General features: G+C 33.1%; 1 protein-coding gene across 3 annotated transcripts; it reads right to left on the bottom strand.

Annotated features, from left to right (window-relative positions):
• Positions 1 to 8,691: 8,691 nt before the first annotated feature.
• On the bottom strand, positions 8,692 to 20,148 carry LOC127738239 (calmodulin-A-like). Of its 3 annotated transcripts, none has more exons than XM_052249420.1 (7): positions 20,133 to 20,148; positions 17,310 to 17,384; positions 14,674 to 14,725; positions 14,012 to 14,036; positions 12,314 to 12,457; positions 9,701 to 9,955; positions 8,692 to 8,869 (listed from the first exon to the last, which is right to left on the bottom strand). In XM_052249420.1, exons 3-7 carry the CDS (start codon positions 14,674 to 14,676, stop codon positions 8,775 to 8,777), a joined length of 522 nt encoding a protein of 173 aa, XP_052105380.1. In that variant the 5' UTR covers positions 14,677 to 14,725; positions 17,310 to 17,384; positions 20,133 to 20,148; the 3' UTR covers positions 8,692 to 8,774. The 3 variants fall into 3 exon arrangements, with proteins under 3 accessions (XP_052105380.1, XP_052105379.1, XP_052105378.1); XM_052249419.1 differs by lacking the exon at positions 20,133 to 20,148 and adding an exon at positions 19,727 to 19,743; XM_052249418.1 differs by lacking the exons at positions 17,310 to 17,384; positions 20,133 to 20,148 and adding an exon at positions 14,836 to 14,943.
• Between the last annotated feature and the right edge of the window lie 1,798 nt (positions 20,149 to 21,946).

Genomic DNA, 21,946 nt, shown 5'->3' with positions numbered 1-21,946 from the left:
TATATATAGCGATGTCGTTATTACGACATAGCTATGTCGTTATTACGACATAGTGATATCGAAATAACGACATGTTATGTCGAAATTACGACATAGCGATGTCGTTATAACGACATGTTATGTCGAAATTACGACATAGCGATGTCGTTATAACGACATGTTATGTCGAAATTACGACATGCTATGTCGTAATTACGACATAATTTTTTTTTTTTAATGGCCCTTATCGGCTTCCGTAGGAGTGGACGGTTAATTGAAAATATGAATCGCAAAATAGATGTATTGATCATACTCTTGATAGGTCACACACTGGCAAAAAGATCCTATCTATGAAAAATCCAGATTTGTGGAATTTTATCATGATATAATATTTATAGTGCGCATTAAATCAATATATTTCAATAAACTGCTGCTTAAAGGTTTAATTCTCAGTATTCAATTACAGACAGGTCCTGATCAAAACAAAAATAATTGACAGAATTGTATGTATGACCTCCTCTAAAATGCTTTTGTACAGATTTGGGGATATTAAGTTTAAGATCCACTATGTTTTTTAGCTCACCGGGGCCCGAAGGGCCCCATGTGAACTTATGCCATCACTTGGCGTCCGTCGTCGTCCGTCGTCGTCGTCTGTCGTCGTCTGTTGTCGTCTGTCGTCGTAAACTATTTCAAAAATCTTCTCCTCTGAAACTACTGGGCCAAATACCTTCAAACTTTAACTAAATGTTCCTTAGGGTATCTAGTTTATAAATTGTATCCGAAGTTTTGATCCATCGACAAACATGGCCACCATGGCTAAAAATAGAACATAGGGATCAAATGCAGTTTTTGGCTTATATCTCAAAAACTAAAGCTTTTAGAGCAAATCTGACATGGGGTAAAATTGTTCAATTGGTCAAGATCTAACAGCTCTGAAATTGTCAGACGAATCGAACAACCCATTGTTGGGTTGCTGCCACCGAATTGGTAGTTTTAACAAAATTTTGCAGTTTTTTGTTATTATTTTGAATATTATAGATATATATAAACTGTAAGCAGCAATAATGTTCAGCAAAGTAAGATCTACAAAAAAGTTAATATGACCATAATTGTCAATTGACCTCTTAAGGAGTTATTGCCCTTTAAAGACAATTTTACACAATTTGTTCATCAAGTTTGCTTACATTTAAAAATCGTCTCCTCTGAAATACAGGTGAGCGATTCAGGCTCTTGAGAGCCTCTTGTTAACTTTGTACGTTTAGCTTTGGTCAAAATGTATGGATGATAATTACTGGGTGAACTATGAAGTCTTGCTTATATTAACCAAGGTAGATGAGTACTACATAAAATGTAGGGATACCAAGTGTCTGTTGAAAACTTTTTCCACCAAAAGTAACAAGTTCATTGTCAAAAAAAATATCAATCATCATATCAGTTTCACAGTTATGACCTCTTGTTTGAATCAGTTTTTTGCGAGGTATACTTTTTCTGTTACTTAAAAAAGATATTTGCATCTGTCTTGTTCATTTTATGAAAGAAAGTTTTCAAGACGTTAATAATGAGGAATGAGTGAGTAAAGAGTAAAGCAGTCAATGTTTTGAACAGTCGTCACTCAGTATACTTTATACTATAACGTACGTGGTATATAGTTCTCTTTATCTCTCTGTTTTAATGGTCAAAAATTTGGCGAGGCGGTTGCCTCATTGCGTCAATGAAAGCTACACCACTGCTCGAGTGCGGGAAGTCTTGGGCTCGATCCTTGCCCGTTTCAAATCGAAGATTGGCTGCCTCTCTGCCAAGCAAGCAATATTTAGGAATTAGAGCAAAGATTGGTCGGTCCGGGGTAGAAATCATGTGTCCGGGTAGGATGACATGTCTTTCTGCGGTATAATACAAAGTCTTGTTTATATACATCTTCACGTCCTAAATATGCATATGCAACGAACACTTATATATATATGGCCTTACATCCTATTAATACTTCTATTTTTTGTTCCACTTCTAACATTGCCTATACCCCCCCCCCCCCCCCCCCCCCTTTTTAAAATCCTGGATCCGCATCTGGCAACGAAATCTTATTATATTCTGTTGTTCAATGTTACTTACCTTACACATTTCCATTAATGATTTATTCAGTAAAATGAATTCGGTGACCCCTTTTAATTGTTTATCAATAAAATAGATAAAATACTATAAGTTAATTTACTTCAAGGGGTATAAAAAAAATGCCTGGAAATGTCTTTTGTATTTGGACTCCGATAGCATTCCCGTTAAACAAATTAATACAGAACAATCCCTAATCGAACACACTTTAATTCTTAAAAACAACATATATAGGGATTTTTTTTATCAATACATTTTATAATAAATGAAAAATACTTTTGTTTAGAAATTAAATGAAAGCGATAGTTTTATCTCAATTTTCAACTTTAATAAAGAGACAGATTCTGACAAACTCAGGTTTCGATATTTCTGAAATTGTCAGAAAAATATCCTAAATATTTTCCCCGCAACAAATATAATAAAAAGATAGATAAACTATAAAGAAAGACAGAAAAAAAGCATAATGGGGCGTTCATCTGCAAAGTATATTGGAAAATAATTGTCATAATCAAAACCATGAAAGATAACTCAAATCGTACGATAGGTATGAGATAAGCGTGTTTATACGTGATCTTATGTCAGTGAAAATAAAGGCGGGAATCTGGAAAACCACGTGATAAATAAAAATGCAAGATTTCTATCATTTTTCGTCATGATAAAATTATTTTATATGGACGAAAAGTCCAGTGTGTGATTTTAGAAGTCTTGGAATACTTTGTTTAAACTTGAGCGACGTATTTAATCAAATTCAATGGTTGGCAATAACCAGTCCCATTAGGTTCGTACGTCGAGTTACGTACGTATGTCATTTTATTGGAAATCTCTAATACGAGTTATAACCAGAATTGTAAAAGAGCAAATCAACAGGAGTCACTGGTGGACAGTTCACTCCCGTTTTTGGTGGGGACCATTTTGCTTAATCTATAGTATCCTATGGATAGTTCTTTGGCGATTATTTCCCTAGACTTTATGTTTTTAATTGTCACTCTGGTATTACCTTACTTTTTTACTTATTTAGTGGAATACCACTTTCACATGAAACCACAATGCTGATATTATTTCATGGACTGGTATTTCAATACACTGTATCTTTATAATACTGTGTCTAAAAAGCTGGCTGCATATACATTTATAATCCAGTTCTACATATAAATATGTATAACAAGAGTGCACACGCTGAAATGTCTCGCCTTCTTTACTAATCATTGATATTATGTTGATAGTCCTAAATATAAAGCTTTATTACAACTGTCAGATAAACTTAACATTAACCAAGTAAACTAAACATTGACCAATGAACCATGAAAATGAGGTCAAGGTCAGATGAACCATGCTAGGCAGGCATGTACAGCTAACAATTCTTCCATACAACAAATATAGTTGACCTATTGCTTATAGTTTAAGAAAAACAGACGAAAACACAAAAACTTAACACTGAGCAATGAACCTTGAAAATGAGGTCAAGGTCAAATAAAACCTGCGTGACTGACATATAGATCATAAAATATTTCCATACACCAAATATAGTTGAACTATTGCATATAGTATTAGAAAAAAAGACCAAAACTCAAAAACTTAACTTTGACCACTGAACCATGAAAATGAGGTCAAGGTAAGATGACACCTGCAAGCTAGACATGTACACCTTACAATCATTCCATACACCAAATATAGCTGACCTATTGCATGCAGTATTAGAAAAAAAGACCAAAACTCAAAAACTTAACTTTGACCACTGAACCATGAAGATGAGGTCAAGGTCAGATGACACCTGCCAGCTAGACATGTACACCTTATAATCATTCCATACACCAAATATAGTAGACCTATTGCATACAGAATAAGAAAAACAGACCAAAACACAAAAACTTAACTATAACCACTGAACCATGAAAATGAGGTCAAGGTCAGATGACACCTGCCAGCTAGATATGTACACCTTACAATCATTCCATACACCAAATATAGTAGACCTATTGCATACAGTATAAGAAAAACAGACCAAAACACAAAACTTAACTATAACCACTGAACCATGAAAGTGAGGTCAAGGTCAGATGACACCTGCCAGTTGGACATGTTCACCTTACAGTCCTTCCATACACCGAATGTACTAGACCTATGATTGCTTATAGTATCTGAGATATGGACTTGACCACGAAAACTTAACCTTGTTCACTGATCCATGAAATGAGGTCGAGGTCAAGTAAAAACTGTCTGACGGGCATGAGGACCTTGCAAGGTACGCACATACCAAATATAGTTATCCTATTACTTATAATAAGAGAGAATTTAACATTACAAAAAATCTGAACTTTTTTTTCAAGTAGTCACTGAACCATGAAAATGAGGTCAAGGACATTGGACATGTGACTGACGGAAACTTCGTAACATGAGGCATCCATATACAAAGTATGAAGCATCCAGGTCTTCCATCTTCTAAAATATAAAGCTTTTAAGAAGTTAGCTAACGCCGCCGCCGCCGCCGCCGGATCACTATCCCTATGTCGAGCTTTCTGCGACAAAAGTCGCAGGCTCGACAAAAACTAGAGGCTCTAAAGAGTCTGTGTTACTCACCTGTATATTCAACAATGACCAATTTTTAGTAAAAATCATCATTAAAGGAAAATATTTCTATTAAGAGTTAACTGACAATTTCAGTCATGTTGATTTATTTGTGGACCTTATTCTGCTGATCTTTTTTCGTATTCAAAGTTTATATTTATCTATTATTGTTTCCATGTTAATAGGCAAAAAAAAAACCTCTAAAAAATGGTAAAAATTAATATTAAAGGGCAGTAACTCTAATAATGAGTCGACTGAAGATTTCGGCAAGATGACTTATTTGTAGATCTCGTCTTGCTGGTAATTTTTTTTATTGAAATTTCTATATATATGTTGTAGTTTTACGATAATAGATAAAAGTGCAAAAAATTGAAGAAAATAACCATTAAACGGCAATAACTTCAAAAAGGATCGACTAACGATTCATACACCTATTTGTAGATTTTGTCTTGCTGATCATTTTTTCTATTAAAAGTTTCTATTTATCTATTATAGTTTTCTATATGATTGGCAAAATAGCCTAAAAATGGGGAAAATCGTCATTCAAGGGCAATAACTTCTATAAGAAGTCGTCTGACAGTTTTGATGTTAATAGACAGAAAGTAGATCTCATCATTTTAAACATTTTTGATGCTGTCATATTTTCTTTATCTATAATTGTAGTTTTCAAGACAATTGACAAAAACTGCATTTTACCCCTATGTTCTATTTTTTAGCCATGTCGGCAATGTTTGTCGGCAAAAGCTCACACTGCCTCTTCGAGCCAAATGAGCTGATAAAAGATTTCCACCAAATGACGGAAAATCTATCATTTATAGGTCACCGTACTTCCTCTAACAATGAGCAAAACCCATACTGCATAGCTAGCTATAGAAGGCCACGACAAGACAAATGTAAAACAATTTAAACAAGAAAACTAACTGTCTGATTTATGTACAAGATAATAAACGAAAAACAAATTTGATATACAACATCAAACGACAACCACTGAAATTACAGGCTTCTGATCACTTTGGATGGGCACATGCAGAATGTGACATAATATAAAACTATAAAAACCAACAAAAATACCAAAAAAAAAACAACAGAAGAAAGACTTTGAAAGCTAGTTCAAAGTTAATTACATCTAATAAAAAATTATCTATTCAACACTAAAATATCAATAAGGTACACATGCAAAGGATTTAATTTAAATCGTCATAAACAGTCAGAGAAAAACACGATCTTATGCAAAGTCAAAATATAAGTATCGACAGAATGTAGTATCGTTAATGTTCATAGCTGTATAGTAATACTACTTAATTAAGTAACAAAATCAATGTTTGTACCGATTAAACAGTATTCAAAAAATTTATTACACTCAATTATACTGAGTTAAATTGATATTTTTAGATGAAGTCTATTTAAGGGTCGATAAACTTCCAAGAATAATCTCTAAATTTACGGTCCTCTATAAACAACATTGCCGTAAAAATAGGATGTGATATGCTGTTTGTAATACGTTTTTCTGCAGGTGCAACCAAAATTCCGAACCAAATAATGTGAACTATATAAACATCTTAAGATAAAGACAAAGAAACATCTACGTCCAAAAAAGGAAAAAATAACAATAGAGAACGAAAAATCGTCCCTTTTGACGAAAATTTGTGTAAAGTTTTTCCCGTTTGCAACTGAAATAAATGAATCTGGGAAAGGATAATTATTGCTGTTAATATATGATTTATTTATTTAAAAGTAAGTTTCTTTGGGTAGATTTTGGCAGTATATTTACAGAACTCTTGATTATTTAACGGTAAGTGTTGTTGAATTTAGTAATTAAATGGAACTGAGACGGATCTTTACTGAGTTTTGCCATAAACTGTGGATGTTACAATACAGGAACAAGTTTTCTATCAAAGGGGCGCAATTAATGCCCATATGAATACCTGCAACCTGTCGATAATCTGTATTGCCAAAACGTACATAGATGTTGGTAAGGGGAAAATTTATAGCTTTAATCACTCTCATCACATTTCCAGTAGGTATGTCTAGCATATTTGCCTTTTTCATTATAGAAGATATAATGAGTTGTACATGTAGCAAATGTTGCACTGAGATTGTTCAAACGACCATTTATTTAAATAGAAAACTTTTGTTTGAAAAATTGTATGGAAGTGTAGTATAGAGAGACGAAAAGTAAAAACTGTCGACCATCAAAAGCACGAAATTTACCTAAAACATTTATTTTTTTTTACTCTTCATTATTTACTTATGCCATACTACAAAAGTTAATGATAACTTCTTTGATAATAGTTGGGAACCTGTAGTTAAAACACGGAGCGGTTAGTTGAAGAACACTTATTAGAGGCCGAGATGAAACAATATTTAGGGGTTTTTTTGGCGTAATTTAGTTAACCAATACATACTAGGGACTTTCAAGTGTTCAAAAATGCCTTAATCTGATATGTGGTAATGATATGATTGTTTACTATTTGACTCATCTTTGAGCGCACGGGTCTGAATGTAGAATTTAAAATTTCCTTTTTAAGAACTATTTAGTAGTATTTATGTCATACCTGTGTCTTTGTGTTTTTATTGACGGCCAAAGTGAATATTTTTTTATAAAAGTCAGTTAAACCGCATATTTTACCAAACAAAAGACAATTATAATTGTTTTATTCCATATTCCGAGAAAAACATATTTAATGACAATTATTTTACCATACATTTTACCATATTTTTTCTTTCGGAAATAGAATAAAACAACTATTGTCTTTTATTTCGGTAAACATGTGGTTTATTAACTTTAATATAAAAAACTGATACTAACTACGATAGTTGGCCTTATTGAATATCAGGTTTTTTCCTAAATGTACTGTGACTTGACTGTTGCCCTCCAACTATTGCAGTTTATTCAAAATTCTGACCTTTTAATTATATAGTACCCAAGGTAAGATGGTTTACAAAGCATGTCCTTGTTCGAAGGACTGATCTTTTTTATTGTGAAATAGAATATTAATGCACAAAAAGTTTGACGTACCATGAATTGATTAATTCCAAGCAACAGGAATTATGATAAAACTGTAGTCAAATATAAATTATTAACATAGCGTTCATGATTTCTGATGATTCAGAATTCTGACCTGTTCACTAGACTTTTTTAACACCAATAATGTTCTCTTTTTCCTGAGGACATGCTGATACCCATAATGCATCATTGAAGCACAAATTTATATTACTACCATTAAAAGATGTTGACTTACATAACATATATATATCCTTTTACAATGAGTAAACACGATTTGCAATTTGTTTTTATTTTCTCCCTTTGCACCTGTATGACTTGACTGTGGTTTTCTACATAAGTTGGTTGAAATTTCTGACAAGTTGAACAGTTTGGTTTGAAAAAACAAATTGCAATTTGCTAAGAATTTTAAATGAACTGCAATTGGTGGGGTCCAGTGACAGAAATAAAACACCAAAAGACAGTAACTGTATAAATATTCAACTGTCACCGTCATAATGAGAAATAAAACCACATATTTACCTAACCATAAGACAATAAGTGTATAAATAGTCAACTGTCACCGTCATAATGAGAAATAAAACCACATATTTACCTAACCATAAGACAATAAGTGTATAAATAGTCAACTGTCACCGTCATAATGAGAAATAAAACCACATATTTACCTAACCAAAGACAGTTACTGTTTACATATTCAACTGTCATCGATTTAATGGGTTTTGTTTATATTTTAACATATTGTTTTAAATCTATAATGTGCATAGATATAATTCAGATGTATTTGCGATTGAGTCTAACGAGTGAATATTTATTAAGTTAAGTAGGCAATCCGCAGCAGAATAATATGTTCCGCAGAGAAGTTGCGGTATACCTTTCGAATATTTCTGACAAGCTTACTTTTATAATCTTTGTTTTTTGAAGTGAAAACATCGCTGTTGCTGCCTATCGGGACGACCACAAAAACTGAGTGCTAACAACAGCGTATATGCCAAAAAAGCAAGACAAGAGCAAACTAAAACTGTGTAAATTGATAATAATGAAGCTTGATGAGAATATATTGCACTAATAACTAAAACAAATACAAATGTTTAACATTTCAGTCTATTATGAATTATGATGTTTAGTATTCATTTTCATTGTTTGTTTGTTCGTCATCTTCTTTTACTTCAAATGCATCTCTGATTCGCGCCATTTCAACAAAACCTGGTATGAATTCTGCAAAAAGAGGAGGTAATAAATATAGAACCTGAAATTTTATTTATTTGTGAAAGTATAAATAACTCTTCAACAAAATCGGTTTTGAATAGATATAGAATAAGTTGCACTTATAATATAAGTGCACGATGGTCAATATTACAAACACGTTTGGCCTTTAACAAAAGTCAGTCCTCTTTAATATATTTGTGCTTATTTTAAAAGAACTTCCTGCATTAAAGAAAAGCTTTTATCACATTCCAGTGATCCACTGTTGTATGATACATATAGTTATTGTTGATACACATGTATTTTTCATTTATAAACTTAAATAGTGCCACGGCAACCACTGGCGTCACGAGTATGAATTCCTACACGGGCGAAATATTTCTGTAAGTGTAATTGGTATATTTTCTATTTGGATATAAGTGGTATTACCTTTCATTGGAATAAATAAGTAACAATGTTATTTTACGTAGTTAATTTATCTTTTAATTTTGCCTTTCACGCACAAAATTATCATTAATTAGGACTTGATTCAGTTTGTGCCTTAGTGAGTCGGCCGAATTAACACATAAATAAACTCCTTCATAATAACTTATCATTATCAAAATAAGGTTTTGAATATTTTCAGGAAAGCTCATGGCTTCGATATGGTATAAAAATGCATAATATGTGTATAAGTAAGTTTTAAACAAAAGCACTGTCTAACTAAATAACCACACTGATGTTTAAATAGGTGTTATACATAACTTCTTATTACAAAGAGTCTATATATGATATCTGTACAGTTTTGCCCCTGTTACATGAAAATTTTAATATAACACATGTAACATTATTTATATCGTTTACCTTCATAGCTTATTTTGTCGTCTCCATCTTCGTCGTATTTTCCCATCAGCTTTTCTAATTCTTCAGAGGTCAAGGGTTCGTCTCCAAGTTCAGTCATGATACGTTTGAATTCTTTTCTATCTATGAAACCGTCACCATTTCTATCAAATACTTTGAATGCTTCTCTCATTTCTTCCTCCAAGTTATCAACAAAATTCTTGTTTCCATTTGTTGACATCCATGATATAAATTCTTTGCAGTCGATCGTTCCACGACCTATATGTATAAATATGATATCATTGAAACTTTGATAGAAGACATAACAGACAATGACCTATAGATGCTACCATCACAGAATATACCAAATGTCATAAGTTGGAAGAAAAACAGACAATTATACCATGATAAAAAGAAAAACGACAAAAGGACAAACAACAGTCTACAAAACACATCACAGAACACTTAGGACTGAGCTACACGAAACCCACAAAAAATCGGGGTGAACACCAGAAGGGTAAGCAAATCCTGCTCCACTAGTGGCAACCGTCGTGCTGTTCATGGCAAGTAAAATTCATTGATAAGTTGCATTCAATGATGTCATATTTGAGATAAAGAGGACGGGATTATGGCATCGACAATTAGAAAATATCTGTGGTCATCTGTGACACAGATATTCCATAATGGTCAATCAAATTATAATAGCGTCGATAAACCTTTAGAATGGATGAAATTCAACTTCTTTACCAGTCTGAACCCTTGGTTCAATAACTTCGTTAATTATAAACAGCAATCCGTTGTCAAAAAATCATGATAGGAAAGTAAATGTTAGCTCTGGAATAGTGTATCAACTTTGAGTAATCAACTCCACATCCAGGCACTCTACATATGCATGGAAATTCACAATCGGAAAGCTGAAATAATTCTCTTGCCGTAAAGTTTAGCTTTTGACCGATCCCCATTGTCAATTTTTATGTGAAAGTCAAGATATGAAGCAGACTACTGTGTCTGTGGTATTAGTATCATGCATTTCTATTTCGATGAAATAGATGCGCTTAATATAAACGCTCCACTATAAAAACCAACGGAACGAATGGAAAACAACTCATTTTCCATACAGTACTTGGTACAGGCATTTTCTGAAGAAAATGGTGGGTTAAACCTGGTTGTATAGCTAGCTAGACCTTCAACATGTATGACAGTTGTTTAAAGTTCCGTTATTTTGACAAAATTTTGTGAGCAACCCAAAAGGACATAATTGGATAACGTGACAATAATTGGGGAATAGACAATAGACGTAAACTACCGATCTATGAGTACTGACCTTTTCAACTACATGTAATACACAACCATGTTATACCACTAAACCAGGTAAGGAGAGGGTTGAGCGTATTAAACCCCGAAACATTCTTGATGTGTGTCTCTAGGCAGGAGTCCGTAATTCAGAGTGGTTGTTGTTGGTTGCTGTTTGTCTTTTTTTGTTTTTTCGATTATTGTTTTAGAATAAATCAGACCGTTGGCTTTCCAGTTTGAATTGTTCCAAATCTGTATATGCCGGGGCTTTTTATAGCTTACTATATGGTATGGGATTTGGTCGTTTTGGAAGGTCGTATGGAGACATTTAGTTGCTAAGATCCTCGCTCTTTGGTGTCTGGTGAAAGTTGTCTTGGGGGCAATCATACCACAGCTCCTTATTTTCATATTGTATATTAATTTCCTCGGTGAAGCTAGTCGGTTGTAAGTGGTTGTTGGGTTGTAACTGTCTTATATTTTTATAATTCCTGTGAACCTTACTATCGGATAAAACTTTAAAATGTTATATCAGGTGATGCTTGCACAGAAAATGCTTACACTGGTGGTTTTCATATTCTCATTCAGATTTGAATTCATGCAATTCATATTGTTGTTATAACCCAACATCGACGGAGGGTGGTATACAGCTATACCTCTGTCGGTCAATCAATAAGTTCTCCGCATGAATTGTTTTTGTCGCATTTTTCCAAGAAAGGACAAATCAGAGATTTCTGAAATTTGATATCAATTTTTCTTTGCGTATGCTTTACCGCCTGATGCCTTTACATCCATCGGTCATCAATTTCCTGTTTACATTTTTATATATTCTTACACATAAAGGCAATGTTAGTACTGCCTGTTGCAATTGCTTGTTTACCGAATACTTATAGCGGAGGTATCACTTGTGAGCAATAGTTCACGGAACATCTTGGTCTGTCATATTTCTGTCAATCAGATTTTTTTTAACTATGCCCGCCTATTGGTCAGTAACTCCATGTGAGCTTGACAGGTCAACAATATAAGATTTTACATTATACCGCTCCAGCTGTCATTTTAATTTGTTTCAAGAATATATATTTTTTCATGGAAAAAATACATGAAGTTATACCTCAATTATTATTTTGTCTTTTTATGGAAACAGTTGTATATGTGGTGACCTCTAGATTTGTTAAAGAGTACATAGCTATACGGCATATGGTCTTAACTATGCACGATATTAGGCTAACACTATTTTTGTTTGTTATTCATTACCAGAACAAAAACATGTGCATCTACAAAAAATGTATTTGTCTAAAATGCAAAGGACACAATAATTTATTTATTTTTTTGTAATTTTGAACTTACCATCTTGGTCAATTTCGTTGAACATCTCTTGTATTTCTGATTTGGTCGGATTTAATCCTGTTGATCTCCACATTTTTCCTGCTTCTTCAATATCGAGTTCCTGGTCACCAGTTTTGTCAAAAAGTAAGAATGTATCTTCTAATTCTGTTTCAAGATAAATATTACCATAAAGATTTAGAACCATAAATGTTTCCATAATTCATCTGTTTCTAAAGGTATACAACACATTTTTCTAACTCGTACTTCTGTTGTGTGTCCTTTCGTATTTCTATCTTCTTCATTTGCTATTTTTTTTGTTAGACTTAAGGTTTTTGATTGTCCCCTTTGTGTCTTCTCTCTTATTTAATACTTTCACGGGAAAGTTAAATAGTTTTCTTCTATCTGTTAAATTCATTTCACTGGAATCCATGCAAAAAAGATTTTGGGATTTGGGTTAAACATCGCAAGTTACAATGTATCTCACATTGGTAATTCCTGAATCACACTTGCATGTATATATGCATGTTGAATTAATGAAATAGGAGCAGTATTCGCTATTTATTTGTTGTATTCATTTATCATAGTCAATGGTTAGACGACTTGTGTACAAAGTTTTAATTGTTCAACAATTTATTACAACTGAAAGAGACACAAAATATATCATTGTTCTTACTAAGTCGGCTATGCTTCTAACGTACATTTATTTACTTTTTTCAGATCTTTTTATTTCGAGAAAGTGGTGCAATAATTGTCTTTCTCAACATTACATAGGATTAAATAGAGTGGGTTCTTATCAATATAATGATCTTTATATGTATATTCTGTTGGCTCTTATCTTTGCCTTCAGTTCGTATGGTCTTATCTATACCTTATATATGTAAATCCTGATATACCCACGAATATAAATACAGACAATACGATGCAATTAAGCCGGAAAATAAGAGAAAGCGCATATTGTTTTTATATTCTTGTAAAGGATCAGAGGAAAGGATTTATTTAGAAAAAATGTGATGTTTACTCCCTCCTTTTGGCAGAATATTATGGCAAATGAACTCAAAATTTTGTTATGGAAAGTAATAACGTTTGGAAATGAGATCATAACCATATGTAAAGAGAGGCGAAAGATACCAAAGGGGCATTCAAACACATAAGTCGAAAATAAACTGACAACGCTATGGCTAAAACAGAAAAAGACAAACAGACAAAGAATAGTACACAAAACATAACATAGAAAACTAAAGATTGAGGAACACGAACCCCACCTAAAACCGGGGGTGATCTCAGGGTAAGCAGATCCTGCTCCACATGTGGCACCCGTAAATGTCACAAACGATGATAGTGGAAATAGGGAAAACAGTATGCATATAATATCTCGTCTAACGAGGTTCTGTGACTAAATTATCTTTCTTATTACATTCTTTTAACAATCAATAGAACTTAAAAATAAAATAAGTTTGCTACGGCTTAGTGATGTCGAAAGTCAAACTAGCCTCCATGAATTTTGAATAGTAAAATATAAAAGAAATTAATATTTAAACTCGCTTATCTGAAAGAGAAATATTTGTACTTACATTACTGTGTTAACTTAAGGGATAAGTAGGCTATTTTTATATCATAAAAGGTCAACAAATATTCATATTCGCAACTGTAGTACATTTATCTCAGTCGCTTTTTTCACTAATAATATCTTTCAGTCTAGATCTAATAAACGTATCTTACCCTTTAGCTGATCTTCTGTCATTGCCTAAAATCCAGATGAAAGTTGATTTAAATTATACAATGAATATACTGGTTAACATTGGATAAACGTCAATGACATAAAAAAAAAATATAAAACAATAATATGAACATCTAAAAGACATTTTGTGGCCTTCAGTGACAGTCAAGTGCTTCTATCATATGCCAGCTTCAAATCGATTGAGTTTTGACAAATTGTCAAGAATTTAAGAGGTCTACAAAAAATCAACTTAACGAATTAACTCAATGTAGCTGAACTTGCTAGCCGTTTACATATAAGCTTGTATATAACTAAAATTTACGTGTTCATTGTATACACAATTTACATTCAGCGTTAATATGTCTTTAATTCACACAAAAAGTAATAAATTGCTTGTGCCAAAATATATTAAATTTGGATCATTTGGACATATATATCTAGTCGGACTGTGCAATGGAATATGCCAACAGGTATATACAAAACCAAAAAAAAAAATAAAACAAAAAACCAGATACACTGCAAAGTCATTTATGAAATATGTATCAAAGTTGTCGTAATGGCTATGGGTTATTCAAATTTCAAGCTTAATACAATTTCAAAATTTATCTCACTCAATATTAACAAGTCGCATACAAGTTCAATACAATCTAAAAACAGAACTTACCATTTTCGTTAATTGTGTTTGCAGTTTAAGCGTCCCAAATTATGCTCTCAGTCTGTAAAATACAATATGTAATGGTTTTAACAAAGCATCATTGTAATTATTATTGGATCGAATTATATATTTATTCCAAGAAAAATAATTCTTTAATGTTATAAATCCTACCTTATATTATGATACCCGTGTCATCGATTGATAAACTTTAATCACTTAAGTATAAGTTCATGTCAAAACTTTCTGTAGTTTACCATTTAAAATTATAATTAAAAAAAGAATTTGAATATTCTAACAATCATCTTAACAACTGTTGCTATTTATCATAATACTTCTTTCTTTCTACTTGTGACAATATTTGTGTTTTTTAAATCTACAAATATTCGTGTAATATATAATTGTCGACTTTATAATACTTAAGCGAACTTTTTTTTTAAATGGGCCCATATGATAATACGGTATCATTATACATTTACTTATAAAAACTGGTGTTGTTATATACTATTTCTTACTCATTCTTCACCGACCTTTTTCTGAATTTCACCAGCGTTCAACGCTACCCAATTAAGCATATCTTGCTTCATAACACCATATTAACACTTGGAGCCCCTGACACCTCCCGGTTTGTGTGGGGTTCGCGTGATGCTCAGTCTTTAGTTTTCTGTGTGATGTTTAGTGGACTATTGGTTGTCTGTTCTTCACTTTTATTTTGACCATTGTGTTGTCTTTGTATCTTCGCCTATGGTTTTTCGCCTAAGATTTTGATTACCCCTTAGTAGCTCTCCGTTTCTAAGTCCTGTAGTTATCTTTTTAACACGATACAGGGACGGCGCCTCACTAATATATGTGTACAATTTTAAATACGTTTGTCAGTCATCGTCTATATGAATTACAAATGTAGCAAATGCCACTATAAACGCCACTCTTATTTTTGTTTTCAATCCATTGAAATTTTTTAGCGTTGGAGCCACAATTGTTGATTGGGGTATACAAATATGGCCATGACTGGACTACCAAAATCCGATCGTAAACCCATGGCTGTTAATGTGGGATATCCGTTTGACTGGGGGATGAATAAATATGCAGCCACGTCTTGTCTGAATTATGGTGTTAAATTCGATGCCTCGTGTATATAATATTACAATGTCTGCATGCCAATTTTAGAACCCTTGTAACAACTCTTTGAGGGGTCTATAAGAGGCATGCTGCAAGGCAAAATTTCTGTTTGTATCCAAGGAACCCTCATTTTCCATTGGCACTCGAAATTCCTGTCATTAATCCCGGTCGACCCATTATGCAAAATCAAACTATTGAAGTTATTGTTAATATGTTCTCGTCCTGAATATGCATGAAATATTTGCCACTGAACGATAAGTAAACAACAACAATCAAGCAATTGTAACCATGATTCACACACAAATGTGAAAGTATGAGGTAACATATGTTCTACTGATGCTCCCAAATCGCTATATGAAAAATCATAATACCAAGAGGGAATATCGACAATGCCAGAACCAACAGACAAACAAACAAACAACAGTCTACGAAACACTACATAAACGATTAGAAACCCCGCCAAAAACAAGAATGAAATTTCGGGGTAAGCGGACAGAAAGTCACAGGACAAAAAGTCACAGCACCGAAAGTCAAAAATTAATTGGACAAAAAACTCACAAATAATTCGTTTATTAGTTTGATCATTATTGATTTTATTTAGAATACATTTTGTCTACAAAGTTGTTTTATATATAATAGTTCAAGAAAATTCCAAAAATGTTTTTTTTTTTAAATAAAATTTTTTTATTCAAAGAAAAATAATCTCACACTGAATTGTGACTTTTTGTCCCTTGACTTTTTGTCCGTAACTTTTTGTCCGTGACTTTTTTGTTTGTGACTTTTTGTCCTGTTGACTTTCTGTTCTGCATTCAAATTTAGAAGGGTTATTAAACCCTGCTCGACTAGTGACATCCTATTTATCCGATGATAATATGTCTCAATCATTTAGTTGATTGGACATCAAAATCAGGTAAAATGCTTATACATATATTTATTTATTTGTTTTTGTCTTCCTGCACTGACATAAAGATTCGAGTCAAACATTACAATAACCGAATTTACAATAATTTCTTAATTCATTAGTGGTTTGATGTTTGTTAATCTAAACTATTTCCAAAACTACCAAGTGTTTAGATATATTGTAAGATTGGCACAAATTAAGACATTTGTTAACAATGCCCAATTGATGTGGCTGATTTTCAAGTGACCAATTACGATATCTACAAAAAGGCTGGGTTGATAGAATCATCATGCTAATAACGCATCCTTCTCTAGTTTCATGAGACATGCTAGACACTCGATTACAAAACCCTTATTTTATAATTTGGATTCGTTCGCTCTCTCTTGAACAGTGGGTTCTACGCAAGCGGAGTTACTCTTAAAGTTTCATTCACTTGAGTTTGTTTTCCTATGAGGGGTGGGGGACACCTTCTGAGTGTACATAAAAATGTTTTAAAATTGTTTTTTAAAAGACTTTCAAATATAAACAAAAATTATGAGTTCCTCTTTTTATCATTCTTGAATCATCCCGCCCCTACCGACCTCCCTTAATTAATTGAAATACATGCAACACTTCTATTATCACATACCTGTTTAGCTGTATTTCCGAGTCTTGCTAGAACAGTATCGATCCGGTTATATACTGTATTCTTTAACTTCTCTATCTACAACGAAACTGAATAAAATATCAAAGAAAGCACCTACGATTTCCTACATACAGTAAACATTTACTTCAGTTTCTAGGTTATATTTTCTCAGGTAAAGCAATTAACTAAATGTAGATCGGGTATTGTATTTTTATGACTATGGAAACGGGAGACATAATCCATCTTTTCCAGTTGAAGCAATTGTCCTAATGTTGAATGGAGTCTTATATTCTACGGGTTGTTATTTCACCCGGAATTGACTTAGTCCTGAATAATTGAAGTAGAATTCATGTGATACAAGAAAGTGATATGTATATAAATATATTTATAAGTATTGGAAAATGTGAGCAAGTCTTATATGCATGCATATGATCAATAGTGTATTGATAATAATGCAGAATTTAAACTCAAAATATCATTTTAGACACAAAAGCAACGTTTGTTTAAAACTTATTTTATGCTTGATTCCATATTGATTTAACTTTCTTTTGTTGTAAAATGTTGCACTTCAAGTGAAGAAATAAACTTGATAGGCTCAATTCTAGACAGGATCAGACGAACGAGACTATACACACGTAATTGATGTTTACCTGCTGGTTTCAGACCTAATATTTTGACAATAAGAGCAATCCTCTGACTGATAAATAAAGGAGTTATAGATAATTACATTTTCGAAGCAAAAAGCCCGATTCGGGAGATTTTACAATGATTGATTGTTGTTTGATAGCGTTCAGTGGCAAATATTTCATACGTATTCCGAACGAAAATTAATTACCAGTAAATCATATTTTATCCTCAACATGTGTGAAGATTCTATGAAAAAAAACTATGTGGGTTTTTTTTAATTCACTATCACTCTATCAGAAGCAAACAGTTATGGTGTTCCATGTTCCACATTCGTGTCAATGGATGTCAAACAGTTATGGTGCTCCATGTTCCACATTCGTGTCAATGGATGTCAAACAGTTATGGTGCTCCATGTTCCACATTCGTGTCAATGGATGTCAAACAGTTATGGTGCTCCATGTTCCACATTCGTGTCAATGGATGTCAAACGTGCGGGTACACGGAAGAACATTCATAACAACTGAGTTATTTCATGATGAAAATGAAATATTTTTATCATAAGCAACATAATGTGCCGATTTTTACGGAACACCTTCACTAAGATAAAAGCTACATGGCACCAAAAGCACCTTTAATCAAAAATGTTTTTACAAATATTTAGATGCCTTTTCGTTTTTATTTTGTTGGATTGTTGTCTCATTGACGTAATTTCCCACATCACCTTTTATTCATATTAGATCATCAAGGCTTTTAAATGAAACCAATGCTGTGCACTTTAGTATATTAGGGGCATTATATTTGCGAATGTAATACTCTGCCGATGACCCATTTAGCCCTTATGCTACACTCTTCGATATTTGAATGTCCATATTAATTTTGCTGTGAGCAACAACAAAACAACCCCTCCCTTTTCATCCCAACTTTCTGTAGTTATTTAACATATTGAAAATGTAACTATGTTATTTATACGAATGAAAATGCCTACATGTATACAATGTAACACTCGTTACCACCAGCCTAATATGCTCTATGGTCACCCTTTTTCAATTGTATAAAACAATCTATTCAAAACGAATTAGAAAATGTTTAATGTTTATCTTGAAAATAAAGTGACCATAGGAAGTGCTGATGTATTTTGTAATATTTTATTGAAAATATCAGAATTTCAAAGTATATTTGCAAAGTCAGTATCCTCATAATTTTGCATAAGTTTCTTTTTTATTTTGTGTGTTTGTTGGCTGTGTAAAAAGTAAAATAACAAAAATACCGAACTCCAAGGAAAATTCAAAACGGAAAGTCCCTTATCAAATGGCAAAATCAAAAGCTCAAACACATCAAACGAATGGAAAACAACTGTCATATTCCTGACTTGATTAAAGTGGAGTGTCGAATATTGAATGAATACTGAGGACAATGATAAGGTTATAAATATCCTAAGATTATATCCTGCTTCGGTACTAAACCGACACGTATAGGAGGTTAAACGTGCTAGGCTACAAGCAACAGAACCAAGTCAATATGTAATACGTCATAAATGAAGGTTCACTACTACAATCCGTGGCATATTTCGACTTATGAGTTTGAATGTCCATTTGGTATCTTTCGTCCCTCTTTTGGAGTATTCACGCTCGTTGTAAATGAAGAATTCTCATTTCGTAGTGCCAAACACGTATCTTGCAGAAAAAATGTCCTCTTTTAAGCAATATTGATTTTTCAATTATTTATAATGTGTTGTTTTCATTTTTTTATAATTAAAGAAATAAAAAACTGCCAAATATCTTGCAAAAACATACCTTACAATTAGTACTGCATCCAATAATCAAAGATAGGTAGGTACAAAACACATGGTCAAAATTGCCTGTCAACTTACTGACAAAAAACAGCCATTGATTTGAAACGATTGGAGCACTGTGACAAGTCAATATGTAATACGTCATAAATGAAGGTTCACTACTACAATCCGTGGCGCATTTCGACTTATGAGTTTGAATGTCCATTTGGTATCTTTTGTCCCTCTTTTGGAGTATTCACGCTCGTTGTAAATGAAGAATTCTCATTTTGTAGTGCCAAACACGTATCTTGCAGAAAAAAATGTCCTCTTTTAAGCAATATTGATTTTTCAATTATTTATAATGTGTTGTTTTCATTTTTTTATAATTAAAGAAATAAAAAACTGCCAAATATCTTGCAAAAACATACCTTACAATTAGTACTGCATCCAATAATCAAAGATAGGTAGGTACAAAACACATGGTCAAAATTGCCTGTCAACTTACTGACAAAAAACAGCCATTGATTTGAAACGATTGGAGCACTGTGACATTGAGAAACTACAAACATCACAACACTTGTGAAAAAAGTAATTTCGAAGTTAATGCGAAAGACAGTTTCTCTAAGCAAAACCTAGGGGAGTGGAAACATTCTTAGATCATCTTGTCGCCATAAGATTTGAAGGAATGGGGATAAACATTATCACCAACAACTGTTTTTAACCGTTTTGATCAGATATGAAAAATCTATAATTAATTGATGATTGTGCTCACTATTATAAGTTATATGGTTCGCTACTGACCCCCTACGGATCCATAGAGGGTGAGTAAAATCCATAGGGGGTGAGGCCGAAGGCCGAATCCCCTGTGGATTTTATTCACCCTCTATGGTCCGTAGGGGGTCAGTAGTGAACCGTATAACGAATTTATCGTACGCGAGACTTTTTCTGCAGCGTTTTGTAGAAAAATAAACAATGAAATACAACAACATCAATACATGACGTCACCATTAACAGTAGACATGACGTCATGAACCCACTATGAAATTTACTAACCCCCTACGGATCCATAGGGGGTCACCACGTGACGGCGTTAAACCAGTCACAACGTAATAATTTACCCGCGGTGCGATAATCCTATTTATTGTCTATGTATTGTACCCTTGGTATCTTCTTACACATTTTCCTTTCTAGTCCGAGATTACTCTAACGTCCAACGGCTGTTTTGCCAGACAAGATGGGGCCGGACCCACGGCCATAGCTTGTCTGACAAAACAGCCGTTGGACGTCAGAGTAATCTCGGACAATATCCTTTCATATTAAAATCATTTAAAAACGGAATGGTGATTCATTCTATTACTTCAAAGAATGCTAATAAATGTATTTTATAACGCCCTATGTTGTACATTTTATTAACATAGTCATTTATTGTATAAAAGAGGGACGAAAGATACCAGAGGGACAGTCAAACTCATAGATCGAGAACAAACTGACAACGCCATGGCCAAAAATAAAAAGACAAACAGACAAATAATAGTACAGATGACAGAACATAGAAAACCAAAGACTAAGCAACACGAACCCCACCAAAAACTGGGGGTGATCTCAGGTGCTCCGGAAGGGTAAGCAGATCCTGCTCCACATGCGGCACCCGTCGTGTTGCTTATTTTATTACAAATCCGGTAAATAGTCTAATTCGGTAAGTCACATTCGTGAAAAGGGAGGGTATTGTAGTTACGACATAAGGAACATATCCGATATCATCTGTGAAACGGTTATTCCATAACGGTCAACCAACTCGTGATGGCGTCCGTAAAATTTACGAAGGGATGACTTCAACCTCACCATTCGGAACTCTTGGTTTAATAGCTTCCTTGTGAGCAGCAATCCTCTATCAAGGAAATCATGATAGGAAACACAATAAAATATAATAAACATTTCATTGATGATATGTTTTAAAACTATTAGATCGCTACTGAGTGGAGATAATAATAAACCTTTTATAGGTATAGGTTAGTCAATACTTGGTCATGTTTTATGAATATTAAAACCCAAGGCGTAGCCAAGTATTCATTTGTCTGACCTATACGTATTAGTATGATGCGATTTATTTAAGTTAATATTTTATAAAGCTGTATTTTTAGTACAATCTTCAGCATTAAAAATGTCAATTAAGAACTATGGAACTTTTGTTTATGTGGAACTTGATTAAAAGACAAATCGTTTGCCTACTAATGCGTTACCG

This window comes from Mytilus californianus, unplaced genomic scaffold, assembly GCF_021869535.1.
Source record: "Mytilus californianus isolate M0D057914Y unplaced genomic scaffold, xbMytCali1.0.p SCAF_4, whole genome shotgun sequence".
Classification (NCBI taxonomy): domain Eukaryota; kingdom Metazoa; phylum Mollusca; class Bivalvia; order Mytilida; family Mytilidae; genus Mytilus; species Mytilus californianus.
The sequence above is the reverse complement of the archived record's forward strand: the minus strand, read 5'-3'. Positions and strand labels throughout refer to the sequence as shown.